The sequence below is a fragment of the Vipera ursinii genome (assembly GCF_947247035.1).
Source record: "Vipera ursinii genome assembly, chromosome: 3".
In the NCBI taxonomy this organism is placed as follows: Eukaryota; Metazoa; Chordata; class Lepidosauria; order Squamata; family Viperidae; genus Vipera; species Vipera ursinii.
This window is the reverse complement of record NC_139516.1, coordinates 57,339,803-57,359,447: the sequence shown is the minus strand read 5'-3', so window position 1 is coordinate 57,359,447 and position 19,645 is coordinate 57,339,803. Positions and strand designations below refer to the sequence as shown.

General features: G+C 36.9%; 1 protein-coding gene across 3 annotated transcripts in view; it reads right to left on the bottom strand.

Annotated features, from left to right (window-relative positions):
• MAST2 (microtubule associated serine/threonine kinase 2) overlaps positions 1-19,645 on the bottom strand; it is a 149,818-nt gene that overhangs the window by 27,703 nt on the left and 102,470 nt on the right. For all 3 annotated transcript variants that reach the window (XM_083358445.1, XM_083358447.1, XM_083358446.1), the window contains exons 8-15: positions 18,439-18,517; positions 17,396-17,550; positions 15,412-15,487; positions 14,499-14,708; positions 9,170-9,271; positions 5,329-5,461; positions 3,782-3,849; positions 2,279-2,364 (exon numbers count right to left, since the gene is read on the bottom strand). In XM_083358445.1, coding sequence (XP_083214571.1) covers positions 2,279-2,364; positions 3,782-3,849; positions 5,329-5,461; positions 9,170-9,271; positions 14,499-14,708; positions 15,412-15,487; positions 17,396-17,550; positions 18,439-18,517 — 909 coding nt within the window. The remainder of the gene's footprint in view (positions 1-2,278; positions 2,365-3,781; positions 3,850-5,328; positions 5,462-9,169; positions 9,272-14,498; positions 14,709-15,411; positions 15,488-17,395; positions 17,551-18,438; positions 18,518-19,645) is intronic.

Sequence of the window (19,645 nt, the reverse complement as noted above, 5' to 3'; positions counted from 1 at the left end):
TGCCCACAGGGCTTCTCTTCCCACCCATCTCCAGTTTAGGGTCCACTCCTTACACTATCCAAACCATATTGCTTACTTATAAAAACTTCACTAACTAAACCAAGGTTGTGAAAGGCAAGGCAAGGCTGATTTTAGCACAAATGGCCTCATGGTGACTCAGCAGCATTTCCCCAGCAGAAGTGAAGTTGGTGTTGGCATTTCTGGCAGCCAGCCATTTCTCTTGTCGGGAACATAGGAATACAAATAAAGGTCAGAAGAAGGAAGAGCTACTGTTGCCTCCTGAATTTGAGCGCTCTGAATGCACACTGCATGGTGGCTCTGGTGACCCAGATCCAGTGGTGGGATTCAGCTGGTTCGCACCACTTCGGCAGAGCCGCTGGCTAATTTTTTGTTGCCCAGGCCCAGAATGGACTTTGGTTGTTCACATATTTGAATCCCACCACTGCCCAGAACCGACAGCAGACCTCCAACTATGACCAAAGAGGACACCCTACAGCCATGATATTCAAGGGACTTATCTGCAGAGGAAGTGGCAGTTGCCACAAGTTGACATTTTGTCATGACACAGCTACCCAAAAGGGTGGGATCTACATGATAATACTGTAACATATTTAAATCCCCCTCCTCCCTGTGGCGCCCTTTGGGAGAAAACATAATAGTTGATTAGAATCAGCCTGCTTCTAGTAAGATGTTGACTAGTGATGAGGACTAGCCAGGAGGATAGAATGGTCCAAAAGCGTCAGGCATGACATATGCCAGAAATACCCAACCTTTTGGGCACCAGAGACTGGTTCTATGGAGAGAGGTTTTTCCGCAGACCGGAGGGTGCGTGGTTTTGTGTGCTGCCTGCATCTCACGGATGGGGCTTTGCTTGTTTGTGCGGCCCAGTTGCTGGCATGCTGCGGCCCGGTACTGGTTCATGGACCAGGGGTTGGGAACCCCTGACGTATGCTATCATACAGATAATGTGTTTGAGTGACAAGCAATTCAATCTGGTGCAGGATGCCGAATTCTGTTTGCTCTGATTCCTAATATGCCACCTTCAGCAGGCAAATTATACCTTCCCTGCAGTTGGGACTGTGGCCAGCAGCAACCTCAACATTTATCTCCGCTTCCTCTTGGATATTTGGGACCCGAGACCTGGAATAGGCACTTCTTACATCACACTCAGTGAACACTGGTATGTGTACATGGGAATGAAAAGGTCTTTGCTGCTATAGTTCTGTCAGTTCTCATGTTAACTGTGTAAAATGATTTCTGCTTGGAGGGGGTCAGCACCAGGTCATCTCAGCTGGCACCAAGTTGAATGCTGTTACAGGTACAGTATATGCAACATTGTAACTTCCACTTGGGTGTAAAGGAGAGAGAGGAATCTAAATCTTTAGCCCTGCTCAATCATTACAAAATATGGGAGAAATAATAGAGGGATAAACTCTCCATCCTGCACTGTGAGGATTAAATTGGTGTTGAAACTTGCATTTATGATAATGGTTTTATTACTAAAAGTACTGTTGCTGAATACAAGAAGCTCACACAGGAAAGTGTGACCCTAGAACACAGGTCTGCAACGCGCGGCTCTGGAGCTGCATGCGGCTCTTTCAGCCGTCTCCTGTGGCTCCCAGTCTTCTGCTACGTGTAGTCCAAAAAAAAAAGAGGTGGTACTAAAAAAGTTCAACCAATCAATTCAAATATGCAGGGTAGGTGCATTTCTCGCCTTGGCTCCACTCTTCAGTCAAACCCTGTTCTGCGCATGCGCGCAAGTACGCACATGCGCACACATTTTTTGCGGCTCCCAGTTTTTCCTTTTGTGAGGGAATCAGTTCTGAGTGGCTCTTTCACTGTTTCAGGTTGCTGACCCCTGCCTTAGAAGGATAGGGCTCATTTCCACCCTTTTTTGTAATAATTGAGCAAAATTAATGTGGCACTTCCCAATAATGGTTTGTTTCTCTCTAAAGCAGCAGTGTGGAGGAGGGTGGGCACACTAATTTTCTCATCCTGTTATCCTGCTCCAAGGTTTCAGCAGAACCACTACAGGAACCAGCCTTATTCTACTGCAGAGGTATCACAAATTTCAAGGGATGGAAGCATTTTAAAGTTGGAAAAAAGCCTACAGTTTTATTCCTACAATTTACAAAACAAATGGCATATACAATCTCTTCTGCAGCCATTTAAAAATATTAACAAGCTAATATTTGCATTCGCACATCATTAAGCTATTTTTTTAAAAAATTAAAACCCGTTTTAAAAAACAAATGCTAGTGTAACTTATTAGTCTTACCCGTATGCCCCATTACTGATCAATTTAATAGTTTCAAACTCCTCTTCTGATGGTGTTTTCTTGGATTGCACAGTAGCTCCCCGATTCTGAAAACAGCAAAAATACAGTAGCTTTCGTTCCACTTTTAATCTATTAAATGCATAACTGATATTAACCACCAACCCAATTCTTCTCTGGAAGTATAGATGAATAGAAATATTATGATTTCATTGTGCTTCTAAAGCTACGTGCTTTTTTTGCTAACCTGACAATTTCCATAATAAAATTTAGAAGGAGTCTGAACCAGAGGAGCTGAGTAAACGAACAGAGTGCTTGGTTTACTGTGGGCTGGATCCCTGGTAGGAGGAGCTGATACAGCCATTCTTCAAAAAGACACGGATAACCCTCTTCCTAAAAGAAATAGGCTGAGACTCAACCTAAGCAAAATTAAATGACTGTTGATTCAGAAGTCAACAGAGTCCAGAACAGTAATAACTTTAGGGTTAAATAAGGTCATACTCGCTACAGAAAGATATGCTGGTGTGCGCGCATGGCAATAAGAATAATTTCTCAAGTTTCCAATCTAACATGATTTTTTATGAGCCATGGTGGTGCAGTGGTTAGAATGCAGTATTGCAGGCTAATGCTGCCGATTGCCAGCAGTTCGATCCTCACCGGCTCTAGGTTGACTCAGCCTTCCATCCTTCCGAGGTCGGTAAAATAAGGACCCAGATTATTGGGGGCAATACACTGACTCTGTAAACCACTTAGAGAGGGCTGTAAAGCACCATGAAGTTGTATATGTCTAAATGCTCTTGCTATTTATGAAACAGAAATATGGCTGCTAGCAAATTTAATTTTCTATTCATTTTCTAAATATTGTCTATTATAATACTTAATATTATTCAACAGATAGGTACAGTGGATATAGAAAGTCTGTATACCCGTTAATGTGCCAGGTTTTTTTGATGCAAAAAAAAAAAAAAAATCAGACCAAGAAAAATCACCAAAATTCCATCCTTGTCCAATTCAATTGAAAAGCAAAGTGGAATCTTTAGAGAGGAAGAAGAAGAAAGGTAGAATAATGTCACTGTATAAGTGTTCACACCCTCTTATAAATAGGGATGTGGCTGTGTATGTTATACTAGTGTGTATGTTATACTAGCTTGTATGTTATAACAGCTTATATGTTATATTAAAGGTGGAAAAAATTCTATCTTGGCCTGATTTTTTTACACTCAAAAACCTGGCATTGTAACAGGGGTGTTTAGAGGTTCTATATCGGGGTGTCAAAGTGCCGGCCCACGGGCCGGATGCGTCATCCCAAAACCGCCCCCACCCCATTGTCGGCTATGGAGAAAAAGGTCCGATATGTTGCGCGACGTCACGTGACGTTGCGAGTTTGACATATCTGTTCTATATCCACTGTAATTATCATTCGAAGAAATGTGCACAACTTATACTTTGCTAATATCAGTACAGAAATGTTTTTAGATTATGGAATGGAGCTTTTTAAATCACTACCTTTCCTTCTGCAGAATCATCTGTCTCTGGGGTATCTGGACTATCACAACTATTCAGCTGGGCCATTTCTGGAAAGAAAGGAAAAACATGCCTTTAAGATGTAACAGTATACAATCATTGGTATTCAAAGAATAATAAACCTACTCCCTTAGCTCATTTGCCAGTCCTTCCTGCACAGCTTTTGTGTCTGTGTGTGTTTCTGCGTGCCTTTGAGTCAGCCTTGACACCTGGCAATTGCTGAACAATTCCCTACAGTTTTCTTGACAGCATTTTCAAAAATAAGTTTGCCACTGCCTTCTTCCTTGGCCTGAGAAACTAGTATAAAGAGTGTGTGACTTTCTGTACGAGGTCTGATGGGTAGAAGACAGTAGCACACAAGATATTTTATACTGTTCAGCCAAACCAAAATGTCATAGATGATCACTGTACTTAACTCATATCACTTTACTTTGTAACTATGCAAATACATCTCCTTAGTGTTGGTAAGGTTATTCTGAATAATGTATAGCAGGGGTCTTCAAACCTAGCTCTTTTTGACTTGTGGACTTCAACTCCAGGGTTTTTTAAGTTTTAACATTGTTTTATTGTTGGGCTATTATTAATTTAATTCTTTTTAATTCTATTTTTATCTTAATTTATATTGTCTTTTAAATATTGCCCTGTAAACCGCCCTGAGTCCTTCGGGAATAGGGCAGTATAGAAAACTAATTAATTAATTAATTAATTAATTAATTAATTAATAGCCTCAGCAAAATTCCAAAAATGAAAAATACCAAACACTATTTGTCATCTTCAATATAAAATTATTGTACTCACTCCTTTTTTGCTGTAAATAGCAGTTTCTTCTATAAAAAACTAAATTCTTCTCTGTTTTTGTGTGCAGTATTTAGAAAAATTAGTCCACAACATATAAATTTCTGTCTAATGCAGAAGGTATATATCAATGAAAGATTGGATATGCACGGTCACTTCATACATAAAATTAGTGGGCTAATTCTAGAATTCAGCAGTCAAGAATAAAATAGCAGTGTTTCTCAATCTCAGTGGCTTTAAGGATGTCAACTCCCGGAATTCTGGGAACTCAAAGCCATTCACCTTAAAGTCATTGAGAATGAGAAAAGTTGGAATACAGTATTCCCCTAGAAAAGGAAATTGAAGTCCAACGGAGCCATCCCCCTAGGAGGAAAATTATAGGGATCTTAATTCTTTTTCTTGTCATTTCACCTTCAGTTTGGGAGGGATTCATTGCAAACAGAAGACTCATCTTTTCCAGCCCACAGGACCACCTTTTTGTTTAGTTCTGCTATGTGCAATTTACAGTGTGCAATACATACTATTATATACTATATCATTAAAATAATAATTAAAATGCATATGCACACTGTATAAATTTAATGGGACACTCTAATACTTACAGACATTCTTCACAGTTGACGCACTCATTAGATTTTCTGTGCTAGTTAATGTTTAGGAGAATGACTTAAGATGCTTTGTGATCTCCTACTCTTTTCTGCTTCATTATAGTTCTAAGAATACAATGCTCTCACCCTCCAAGGGATCCCTGGTAAGGCCCAGCTGGCAAATAATATAACGAGGGATGTCACATTTAATTCCTCCCCCTTCTTTGGCATGGCCTTCAGCAGCCTCTAGCAGATGGTAGAACTCTTCAGGATCAAACTCCTAAAGCAAAAGGATACATACAGAAAGAGAATATTTAATCTGATTTCAAAAACAAATGCTTATCACTCTAGGTGTAATTTATTTGAAGAAAGATGAAAATAAAATGCAGTTTGACTTAAAATTTCTATGAGGTTTTTAAACCCAGATTGAAACCTGATTTAAGGTTTACGACACAACTCAGTATTGTTCTCGGCACATGGCCGTGTTTTAGAAAAATAATTCAGAATGGTATTAGTTGAAACTTCTCACTGAGGCACTGTAAGAGTAATGAAAGATTGGACAACAGAACTGTGGAAAACGTTGTTCTTATTTCTTAATGAAAAATATTTTTCTTATTTTAGTTAGCCTTACAACTTCGCAGAGAGAGATTTTGTACTGCATAACTATGGAACAGATAGGCCAAAGCATCATACGCTGCCTACTAAAATAGCTGGTTCACAGAGGTCAAGGAGAGTCATTTGGTTGAGCGAGAAAGGCACACAACTGAAACCAATCTCAACGATTAATTTAAAAGCATTATGGGAATTGAAAAAAACAGCCATATAAAAAGCAAGACAGCACATAACATCCAGTGTAATAAATACTCCATTTTGTGTTGTAAAGTACTTCTTCGATAGAATTTGGGGGAAGTAGAAGAAATATTAAACTACAGAAAATCAGAAAAAATCCCCGATCTAACCATTAACTGCATTCTAACCATTAACTGCATATTTTATTTATTTATTTATTTTTGGGACTTATATGCCACCCTATCTCCCGAAGGACTCAGGGCGGCTTACAACAATAAAAAACAACAATACAAAAATTAAAAAAAGAATTAAATAACAGCCCCAAAATAAATTAACTACAGTTAAAAATTAAAACATATTTAAAAACCCATCATCAATCCAGGTCAGCCTGATGGAAGAGAAAAGTTTTGAGGTCGTGGCGAAAGGACCGGAGGTCCGGGGCCATCCGAAGCTCAAGGGGAAGTTGGTTCCAAAGGGCTGGTGCTCCCACAGAGAAGGCCCTCCCCCTGGGGGTCGCCAGCCGACATTGTCTGGCCGACGGCACCCTGAGGAGGCCCTCTCTGTGTGAGCGCACTGGGCGATGGGAAGTTGTCCCCGGTAGCAGACGGTCCTGCAAGTATCCCGGGCCTAAGCCATGTAGGGCTTTAAAGGTAAATACCAGCACCTTAAATATAAAAAGATGGGAGGTGGCTGATAGATTAATAACAGATCCCACCTCCCCTTCCCCGTTCAGTTTACTCCCTCCCACTATCTGTTAGCTTTACAGTTGGTATTTTTTTTATTTTTATAGTGTTTTACTCTTATTATATTCATACCATTGCATTGCTTTATTCTTTTTAAAATCTTAAGGGTCACCTTGTGGTTGAGATGGGTGGCAAATAAATTCAACAAAGAAAATAAAAAAAAAAGTATTGTATTATTTATATAGAATACATAGAGTGGATTAAATATCACTAGAGCTAGAACATTTCCTGAAGTCACATGAATAATCTTAAGTATGCTACAGTACTAATTCAGCCACTTGGCACATAAAGCATGATCAGAGGGAAAGGATAATCCTTTTTTATTTTTTAAAAAAGCATATGCAATTGTAATTACATTTTGAATTTTTCATTGTACACTGTAAGAAGGATCTCCTTTATAAAATCAGTTAAGGGTATTAAAATTTTCATCTCTCCTTCCGCAGTACACAAAAATAAGATGATTGAAACCAGACGCTCTTTTTTATTATACGAAATCAACAGTAATAACAGGAGCAAGCCAATGATTGATTAAATGAATAAATTTGGCATGATACAAGAAAATGAACTACAAAAAAACCAAACATTATTGACATAGCTAACTATAATTCTGCGGTCCTGACACATCATTTGACAACTGTCACAACCAGCTTCACATTATCACTTTTCAAATTTTAACCCATATTGTTTCCATTTTTCATTTTAAAACAATTTTGAGGCTAATTAATATCTTTCAACATCCCAGTTAATGATAAATACATGTAACTAAAAGTAGCTGTTTCAGCACAATTTTTATGAATAACTCTATACAGACATGCAAAGAGAGCGATATAAGTAAACATTGCTTTTAATAAGCATAATTATAAGCCGAATATCACACTGACCTACTTTTAATTTAAATATGCTCTCAAAATTATGCTTTCATCTAAGAAGAATTTTTGAAGGAGTCCATGTAATATGCACACATGTTCAGACACACTTTGTAGAATTCTTGAAGCTTTCATCGATGTGTACTTTACCATATATCTTTTTTTAAAAGCTCCAGTAAAATCAAAAGTCAGTTCGTTAAAGGTGAAACAGATTAATTATGATAAATTCTTATTTTATTATTTAAATACTGTAAAAACACAGCACATAATTAAATGAAGTAATTAGGCTTTTGATTTTTTAAAAAAAATTATCTTACAGATAGTTCAGCAACTGATTTTTCAAAAATGATTTGAAATATACATTAGTGATCAACTGTTCAAAGAGAGGAAAAAAATCTACATCAGAAGGGTAACTAAGTCCCATTAGTTTCAAATAGATAAAATAACTTTCACTTCAAATATTACGAAGTTATCTAGGGAATTTAAGGCCGAAAGGTTTTTGAAGAAGTGGATATGTAATGCTATAGCTTCTTATGCATAGAATATACTATATGAATATATAGCATTGAAATAATTTATCAGTTGGATGGACTGGACTGGACTGAGAATAATAAGACCCAGGTTCAAATCCTCATTCAGCCATGAAATTCAGAGGGTGACTTTGAGCTAGTCATGATTTCACTGCTGAACCTACTTTATGGAGTTACCAAGACAACAAAGTAGAAAATGTGAGAGAATTGTATGTGGCAACTTGAGCTTCCGAAGGAAGCTGGGAGATGGATGGATGGATGGATGGATGAATGGATGGATGGATGGATGGATGAACAAATAGACAGCCACATAATTGGACCATGTAACTTATCGGATGCTGCATTTATATAATACTAAACTCTCACGTCTATAACCTTTAACTGGGCGAAAAGGTATATCATAGTACCATTTTTTTTTCAAGTAAGGTTCTTTAAATGGACTAATTTACAAAATGAGTCCAGAATCCAGGACCAATGACTGTCATGGAATCGAAATTTGACTAAGTTTATAAAACATTTTATGACATAAAATTATAATGAAGCATTCTATGAAATAATACAAAATGTCATAAAACACATAAATCTATAATCAACTGCCTACTTCTATAGATACCTTATTAGTCACAATCAACATAGATTGACCCTGACCCTAACTCTAACCCCAAAATTTACATGACACTATTTTTCAAGCTGAACGACAGCTGCAGTATCATAGTATAAACTCTGAGACCAGTGTACAAAATTTATTTATCAAGCAGTAAACAATACATAATTGTGTTCCTTGATTTATAATGACTGTTATAATCTGTGTGAAAGGACAATTAAGAGGTGGCAAGATCTATTCACTAAAAACCAAATGTAAAAGAAGCAGGCCATCATTCATACAACTGTAAAGTCTTTTAGTAGAACAGTCACTAGTTCTCTGATTTATGTAATATTTTTGGAAATATATTTTGTTACACTCAATACTGGACATAAATTTTAAACTATTGGACGCACATGTCAGGTCCTTTGGATATTTTACTATCTTACAAAGCCCCTAAAAACGCTGTGTGCTTACCAGACATTCAAGCAACCTCGCTGGACGTGCAATGATGATCATCAACTTTTTTACCAGTTGGGTAACAAATGATACATCAGAACTTTCTGACCGTTCGTGAGCCTAGGCAAAAGAATGTCACATTACAACATGTACAAAGAATGGATCCTGCATATTTTACCTCTGAAGTGAACATCAGTAGCTTAATTATAGCTAAAGCACGACACAAGCACAATTAACATTATTCATGTTGTGTATTGGGAGAATCTTAAAGATAACATCAACTCATATGCAATATTGTAGAACCTTTTTTTATAACATTCACTGGACATCAAAAGGTTTCTTGTCTTGCAATTCATTATATATAAAACTCTTTTCAGTGCCTTGTCATTACTCTAAAAAAGCTTCCTGAAGGACATAAAAATGACTCCAATTTTCATTAAAACATTAAAGACAACTTTGTCATGTTAAATAATAATAAGAAATTGGATTCAAACACCAATATTTTTGGTAAGGTGTTTACTTGCTCAATTGTTTTGTTATTTAAAAGTAATGAAGAACAGTAATAAAAATCGATAGTACTAAGAAAAATGGTAAAATAATAAAGAACAGTTTAACAGAACATTAACCACATAATTTGGTTTATTGCTTTATTAGGTTTTGGTTTTATATCTAGAGACAATTTTCTTAAAATTTACATATGACACAGGAAAGCTTTATAGAGTTCCTAGCTGGTGTAATATACAGTTTTTTCAATCTGAGACAATATAGATAGATAGATAGATAGATAGATAGATAGATAGATAGATAGATAGATAGATAGATAGATAGATAGATAGATATAGATATAGATATATATAGATATATAGATATATAGATATATAGATATATATAGATATAGATATAGATATAGATAGATATAGATATATAGATATAGATATAGATATAGATATAGATATAGATATAGATATAGATATAGATATAGATATAGATATAGATATATATAGATATATATAGATATATATAGATATAGATATAAATAATATTCTACTTGAATTATCTTCATTTGGAACATAAAAATGAACTGAAATTTAAATAACTAAATTTTCTTTCCAATTAGCAAACATATTAATATTTGAAAGAAACATTGTTGTAGACATTAAAAAACATTACCACTGAGAAAAAGCTGTTCAGAGCAATGGTTAAATTACGTGCCATTTCCTAGTGACCACATATTCTCTATGATGATGTATCCCTAATTTGTTCTTTCAAATCTCTTAATGGTGTACTTGTTGCCACTATAACTGAGCCTGTCCATTTTGGTGGTACTCATCTTCGTCTCTTTTCTTCCACTTTTCCCAGCAATATAATTTTTTTTTGGTGTTCTGGTCTTTGCATAACGTGTCAAAAGAATAATAATCTGAGCCTGGTCAAGAGAGAACTCTGAATTGATTTGATCAATAATCCATTGGTTTATTTTTTGTTTGTTTGTTTGCTACTGTATTCTCAGGGATCTTCTTTGGCACCAAGGTTTAGAGGCATCAATATTCTTCCTATCCTACTTCTTTAAAATCCAACTTTCATTTCCATAGAGCATCACAGGGAATACCTGTGGCTAGCACAATTCTGATCTTTGTAGGTATAGACATATCATGACATTTGAATATCTTTTTCATGGCCTTCATAGCTACTCTACCAAGTGCTTGTCCCACTTGGTTGACAGATTGTTTCCTTACTGTTGATGGCTGATCCTACAAAGCAGAAGCTATCCGCCATTTCAATATCTTCATTGTCAATTCTATGGCTGATTGTTCTAAGAAGTAAACCTTTTTTCTCCAAAATCTGGTTATTAAACAAAGTAACTTTAAACACTGTAATAAAACAGTAATATCAACAGTTTTTTTTATTATTATTATTTTTAAAAAGGTTTTTAAATTATTATTCTATTTTATATTGAGAAAAAATATCAAGAAAAACCATGCCATTTATTCAAAACATTAATATCTAGCTGGATGAAAAATAATAGAATACTACAAAAACACAGTAATGAAGCACACTTGAACCTGCCATTCATCCAAAATAACTCGGCTGCACTTTCAGGACACTTAATAATATCACTATGATTTGTTTTAATTTCTCACAAATCAGTCTGGATATCTCTTCAAATATTTTACTAAAAATATATCCTACTTTTCCTGCATTTTGAAGTTACTGGTTATATGCCAAAGAGGTGTCTACCATTTGCTTTCTCAACATGATGAGTGCTACCTAATTAGTACTTCCCAATATTATATATTTGCCTGAAGGTTGTAAGTCATATTACAGATCCCACCCAACTTACTTTGGAAGTGGGGGGGGGGGAGAGAGAAAGAATTATTGACTCTGGCTGCTGCCAATTTCAATGACATTCTGGAGGCAGAAATGGATAAATTATAAAGTTATTCCCTTATGTGAAAGACTCATCTGTCACTAACAGTACTCACTGGGGCATGAAATTACAATCGCTCTTCTCCCTATTCCAGTCACAACTTTCTCATTGAGCTAATACACTGATACAGTCTAATGCAGCTGAGTTCTGGAAACAAGAACCCATATTTCCAGGTTAAAACCTTTCTAAGAATCCCAGTTCTATTTAGGATTTGTAGTTAAGTAGAAACTAGGCATATGAAGGCTAAGAGGAAAAAAGCCAAAGAAACTGAAGACATTTTTTCCTCCCAAGTCCTTTTTTTTAAGGAAACATTTTGGGAAGATGTTTTAAAAACCCTCCAGTCAAATATTTTCTTTAAAAATTAATGGAATAAGTTAAAGTGCTCAGACATGCTGTCTACCAACATAAAGACTTTTTATTTAGAACATTATGGTGCTACAATTCCTGTATAGAGATAGTGCAGTACAACTTTCGGGTGTAATAAGATGCAGTTCTCCCCAGAGTCCTCTAATTTCATAAGAAAAATAATAAAGGGCTTCATTTCTTAAGTATAAAATACTTAGTAAAGGTAAAGGTTCCCCCGCACATGCGTGCTAGTCGTTTCCAACTCTAGGGGCCGGTGCTCATCTCCGTTTCAAAGCCGAAGAGCCAGCGCTCATCCAAGGACGTCTCCGTGTTCATGTGGCTGGCATGACTAGACGCCAAAGGCGCACGGAACGCTGTTACCTTCTCACCGTAGCGGTCCCTATTTTTCTACTTGCATTTTTACGTGCTTTCGAACTGCTAGGTGGGCAGAAGCTGGGACGAGTAACAGGCGCTCACTCTGTTACGCGGCACTCGGGATTCGACCCGCCAAACTGCCGACCTTCTGATCGACAAGCTCAGCGTCCTAACCCATTGAGCCAAAAACTTTTTAAAAGTAAATTAAACTAATATGCCTTATTTCCTTGAGAAATATGTATCCAACATTATAATTGTGTGTAAATCAAGGTATAATCACTTGTTTCAATGCATGACTTGCATTGAAACAGCAAAGTAAACTTAAATCAATAAAGAAATAATTACTGAATACATTTCATTGTTTCCAAAATACTTGCTTTTTCTTGCCCATCCTCCAAAGATTTGGAAATGTTATATCTGTATTACAACAGGAATGCAGGTAATCTTCGACTTATACATTATTCTCCTTTTCCTTAGCGAATGCCAATTCAGAAAACAATTTACAGGTAGTCCTTGACTTATAACAATTCTAACTGACCATTCAAAGATACAGGAGCACTGAAAAAAGTGACTTATGACCGGTTTTCACACTTACAACTGTTGCAGCATCCCCAAGATCAAAATCCAGCCATTTGACAACTGGCATGCATTTACGACAGGGTCACGTGATCCCCATTTATAACCTTCCCAGCTAGCTTCCACCAAGCAAAGTCAATGGGGAGAGCTCTCGGACAACACATCTCATGCCACTCTTAAAGATCTTCTACCCTCAGGCTCAGATTCCAGGGCAGGTAAGTCTCATTTCAGCAGCAAAATCAGAGTTTTGTCCACCCTGATGAAGTGGAATGGTTTCTTAGAGCTGAGTTTAGCCACTGGTGTTTTAGCTCCTTCTTCCTTCTGGTTAATTCAGTCTCCTGACAGGTGACAGGTGACTAGGTCCATTCAATGGTGAACGCTTCTCTACAGGAGGAAATAGCTGCACCTGCTATGACAAGAGGCAATTGTCTGCTCTTTCTTTAAGAGGCTATCACTGGCCATCACCAACAAAATTGAACAATTTTCATCAGTCTTCAAACTTCACTTTTTAAGGCAAGTTATTAGTCTATTGCACAGGTTTGCAACCCGCGGCTCCGGAGCTGCATGCGGCTCTTTCAGCCGTCTCCTGCGGCTCCCAGTCCTCTGCCATGTGCAGTCCAAAAAAACTAAAAAAGTGGGACTAAAAAAGTTCAACCAATCAATTCAAAAATGCAGAGTAGGTGCATATCTTGCCTTGGCTCCACTCTTCAGTCAAATCCTGTTCTGCGCATGTGCGTATGTACGCGCATGTGCACACATTTTTTGTGGCTCCCAGTTTTTCCTTTTGTGAGGGAAGCGGTTCCGAGTGGCTCTTTCACTGTTTCAGGTTGCTGACCCCTGGTCTATTGTTCCAGAAAGTGTTGGGAGAAGCAGATGCTCTGGACTCCTTTCATTTAGGATTCAAGTCCGATTGAGATAGCATTGATCACGCTGCTTGGTAACTTTGGGCAAGGTCAGCATACAGTAGTAGAGCCATCCTGACCCGCCTTGATCTCTCATCAGCTTTTGATATCATAAAACATGATATCCTTTTGGAGCAACTTAGGGGTCTGATAGGCAGTGTTACGGTGTTTCTCCTCCTTTCTCCAGGGCAGTTCCAAACAGTGTTCACAGGGGAAAGAAGAGACTGAGCCTGAGATCCCTGCTTTATGAGGTACTCTCTCACTACTCCTATGTAACACTACATGAAGCCACTGGGTGAGGTCATTCATCAGCACAGAAATTATTGTATTGTTCTATGCTGATGACATCCAGTTGTGCCACTCAGTCCTGGCCCAACGAGGTGATGCTGTCAATTTTTTCCCCTTTCCTGGCGCCTGGAGGATCTAGAAGTTTGGATGCGGAAGAACAGGCTTTGGTTCCACTTTGGCAAGACCAAGATTTTTCCATCTTTAACTCTGCGCAGGGAGACACACTTCCTCAGTCAGAGTTGGTGTGCGATTTGGGGGTCTTCCTAGATTCAGAAGTCCTGCTTAAAGAGCAGGTAGCAGCCACAGCCCTTTCCACAGGTTCATCTGTACTCGCCAAAAGTACTTGTCCAAAAGTACTGGACTTTAATTTCTGTAATTCTAAATTAACAAGTTCCAACATTTCTGAAAGGGTTAAATCATTTGACGACATACTTACATCCTGAAGCAATTTTTCAAGATTTTCCTGCAGTTCATAAAAGTACCGAGAAGTAATGAGTCCTTCACGTGATTTATCCAGGCAGTCTCTGGCCAACTCAAGAATTTGATGCTGAATAAAGCTTAGGACCCCATCTGCTAATTGCAACACATTTTCAGGTGCACTCGATGCAATAAATTCAGCCAACCGTTCCTCCATTTGGGCTGTGGCCTAAAGATGGGTCAAATGATTAGTGACATTTTGCTATAAATAAATCAACATATGAGCTTAATTAAATATATTAAACCTAATTAATGGGCCTTATTAGACTATTTAAGAATTTTGCCAATAGAAAATAAATGAACTTTGTTCTCCATTATCATTGTAAACATTCCTATTAAATTATTATATTCCATAATTATAACTTACAGATAAAAAACCATTTCAAAAAAGTTTAAACACCAATGTGAGAGAGCTATAATGGGAGTGCATATAATTTTTATTTTTACAAGCTTCATAGTGGATCTTTCATTTATTTTAGCATCCTATCTTGCTAAGGATGAAAAAGTTTGACTTCAAATTTTAAGCTTAAGAATTTTTAAAAGTATGGGATCTAGAATTATATTTTATCTTTCAAACAGACTTTTAAGAGAGACTTTTGAACCACCTAATACCACTTATATACCAGATAAAATCCAATTTATATTTTGGCACACATTGATTCTTAACTGGCAACCTTTTGCAGATACATTTTAAAAGCTAGATAGCTCCAGTCATCTTCTTTGATGAAAATGCTTTCTTAACTTTTAGCAGTGCCTTAACTTTGTATAAAGAATAGGTCCTTTATATCATATATTTTTAATCGCATATATTTTTATTATTCCTACTAAATGGATATAGAAAAAGCCTCAGACTGCTCAGAGTACCTTCTTACCTTTGGAAATCTTTCTTTGTATACATGGTTCATCATCACTATTTCACTATCAAAGGACACTGGAGAACGACCAGGGCTAAAAACCAAAAAGTTTGAAGGGTAAAGCATTGTATTATAAGGCAGTATGACTGTTTGAGCATACCATCCACTTTAATGTGATATTTCATAAACCAATTAGCTACATAAATTTTGTATCCATAATTACTACGTAATACTTTGTCTTTAATTCAGAAGACATGTTTTGAAATACATGCAGCACTCTTCTCAGGCTCATGAAAACAGCCACATCTTTTTTTTTTTTTGGATCATACAGTTGTTGCTGTTGAAGTTTCTTCATTGAAAGTTACAGTGTACTAATGTGATTAGTCAATTATTTTTTTACTTCCCAGCCAAGGGGTCAAGAAACACCTAGCCAGCTTGCATGCGTAAAGAAGACCAAAATCTGGAGCTTTCTGCTCCTAGGAAATTGGCTCTCACAAGTAGATAGTAAGTTAATACAATTTTGGCAAAAGCAGTTAATGTATAAAATCCATTGTTGCTGAATTTCATTCCTAGGCATTGTAGTCAATATGGAGAATTCAGCAATAATTCAGCATTATTTAAATATTTGGTTATTTTCCCTTAGAACAGGGGTGTCAAACTCAATTTCATTGAGGGCCGCATCAGCATTGCGGTTGCCCTCAGGGGGCCGGGTGGGAATGGCCAGGGTGGGCGTGGTCTACTGGGTGGGCGTGGCTAAAGTGAGTATGGCCTACTGGGTGAGCATGGCCAGCTCTACATCGTTCGCATCAAGGGTGCCTATGGGAGCCTGGGCAGGAGTGGGACAGATCTGAGGGTCTCTGGCAGAAGGAGGGTCTCTGGGCCAGGGCCAAGACAGTGGGGGCCGTTCCCTCACTGTTTCCAGGATGGCTTCGTGGGCCACATGAAACCACTTCACGGGCCGGATCTGGCCCCCGGGCCTTGTGTTTGACATGTCTGCCTTAGAACAAAAAAAAGTGATTTAGGATCTAATATAAAGATGTTTCCATTGGACATTTTTTAATATTTCCTAGGCCTGGGGATAGTATGTTTGTAGAGCCCCAATTGTATATTTTATTGTGTTTTTACTGGTATGATTGTTTTTACTCCAGGCTGCCACATTTGTTTCATGTCTTTTTCAAACTGTATTTAATTGCTTATTTGATTTTGTAAGCCACTCAACCTACTAGAGTGGGTGGCCATAATAAATTTGGTAAAATAAATATTTCTAATCTTTAACCTTTCCCTACCCAATGGTCACGTCAATTTAAAATAATGTGGATTAAAGGGGTCTATGAAAATTCGCCATGGCCAACTCCCCACAGCCAACTCTCTATAGGACAACTCGACATGGCCACCTCGCCACAGGATAATTCTCTGCAGGACAAGAGTTACACTAATATCAAAGAAATGGTGGAATAGAATAATTAAAAAACAGATGCAAAAGGAGGGACAAAATGAAATATGAATGACAAAAATTAAAATATTTTTTTTATTTATTTTAAATAATTGATTTGAATTGTTAAATTGTCCTGCAGTGAGCTGTCCCGCAGCGAATTGCTGTGGCGAACTGGCCCGGAGTGAGTTGGCTGTGGAGAGTTGGCCATGATGAGGTGGCCACAAGAAGCTGGCTGTAGCAGGCTGTCCCATTCCGGGATTAAAAGTGATCTGTGCACTGATTTCAACTTTATCAAATTTATACTACTAAAAATAATGAATGTAATGAATAATGGCTTTCCAGACATTCCAAGAGACTAATATAGCTAGATATACTGTAGATGCAAGATCTATGTTGGTCCATCTAGCCCACTCAGTCTGGCAGCTGTTCTTCAAAATTTTAAGCAAGAGTTTACAGTCCATCATGTGAATGATGATACTGCAGCAATTAATGGGTGAAACAAAAGTAATTTTTCTTGCAAGGATACTGCAGAAAATTAAGTAAAAGAATGAAGGGTTTAAGGATTACCTCAGGCTACGAGACCGAGGCCGCATTGCTGGAGAATGCCTTCCTTCCTCGTCAGTGATACTCTCAGTGCTGAAGTGCTTTGTCAGAAAGTGAAGTTCATCAGCTGTTGGTTGATAGGGCAACTGGTGTAGCTTCTCCTGAGATGAGCAAGATGACTAAGAACAAAATGTATGCAAGAGAATACTTAAGGACAGGCAAGTATTTTACAAAAGTACATAATGATTTGTTTCTAGGAGAAAAAAATACAAATGTTCATGTATCTTATATCTGTTCTTGAGTAATCACTCTAGTAAAGGAAAAAGGACTTGATGCGTAAGAACAAAATTCAAAGCCATTTCTGAAAAGTATTTGGTGGGGTTTTTTTTTGTATGCCACAACAGATCTACGACCAGAAATCAGCAACTTTGATTCAAAATTTTGAAACTTTTCATAAAAACACACAAATTATCCGTGAAAAGCAGAAAATCATTTGTCTGCCTCAGCTACTGTAGAAATAATTTATTCAGAAACTCTCTATTATTGCTACCCTTGCAATAAATTCCATAAAAGCCAAGGTTAAGGGTACTGTACATTATGGTAATCTGGAATCAAAGAAAATTCCTTATAATAAAAAAGTTAGGAATTATTAAATGAAATTATAAACATGAGACACGTTTTAGGATTTCTTGACTTGCCATGAGAGCCAGTGTAGCTTGTACTTTCATTCTCTGTATCTTATATAACATTAAATTCAATTCAATTTAATATTGAACTAGGATTAATGAAGTGATCAAAAGGTCAAGTGCTTTTTGTTAATATATTTTAAATGAATAACATAACAGAATGAGTGAGACTTCATTATGAAGGAAATACAGAATACTGGAATCTGAATCTGAATCAGTTGTGAAATTCCCTTCAAAAGTGTTTTGAGAAGTTTAATACATTTCTGACAGAATATGAAAAAAAAAAGAAATATTGATCCAAAACATCTCAAATTCCATTAGCTATCAGGAGGAAAAGAACCTGGAATCATTCACCAATCAACACAGTGAGCATGTACTTACTGAAACTGTTGAACTTGGAGTGTTAGTTCCATATCCAGATGAAGGGAGGGAGGCCAAGGACCAACGGCGCCCATCTGTCCTAGAAAAAGATACCAACAGTATTATTTTAAAATGTTATTAAAAACACATGTTTAAATAATAGGTATTACCTATTTAAATAATTCATATGCAGGAGTTAGGGGATAATGTAATTTATACTACTTAAGTTTCAAATGCCAACAGAGTGTAGTTAAAAATCCAATTTGCCACTTGCAAATTGTTGCTGACCCAGAGAATAAACACAGCAGAACAACGTGGCAGATATCTACACAAAATATACTAAGGGTGTCAACAACCGCGTGTCTTCTAAACAAATATTTTCTAAGCTTTTTGCTGTGTTAATCTTTTTTCTCTTAGGTATTTCAAAAGAAAGCCCAATTAACTGAGTCAGGAGCAAACTTTCCATTCAATCTTCTATATACAGAAACACAACTTACAGTTCAAGTCCATTTTTCTTTTAAATTTGGGGGGGGGACGTAACATTTAACATGTCTTCATGCTTCATGCACAAGATCACAAATATTTAAGATGTTGTTACAAAAATGCATGCTACAGTTAGCAACCCCAAATAGGCACTGTGTGTTACATTTTATATGCAAAAATCCAGATTCCTGAATAAAACATCTATGGTCTGATCAAGCAGAAATCTTCTTGTGTTCTTATGGTCTACAAGGTATATATTTTAAAAAATGTTGAAGAGATACTGCAGGGAGGTCCATTTTCTATAAATAATTATATTTATAAATATACAAACATGGTGCAAAACATTAACTATTACTTGGCATGATTATGGTTAAAAATCACAATTCAAACATTCAGGGCCCTTTCAAAACAAACATCATCCAGAGAAATATATAAAGCAAATAAAAAGGAATATGTTTCACCCGTAGTTTTCATATGGAAAAACTACTTGTTTAGTGGATCAACTTATCACCTAGCCAATATACATAACCGTAAGGAGTACTGTTTCTTTGAATGGAGCAGTTCCAAGGCAGAAAATTTTCAAACAGTGTTCACTTAGCAATTGCAGAAACAGAACACCTATTAACAATAATTATTAGATTTGTAACTTTTACTTTCAAGTGCGAAAATCCTTAGTCACTAACTTCTCCTAATTTTTTTTTACTGAAAGTAATCCTTTCACTTGCGGTAAAACAGAATAGCAACC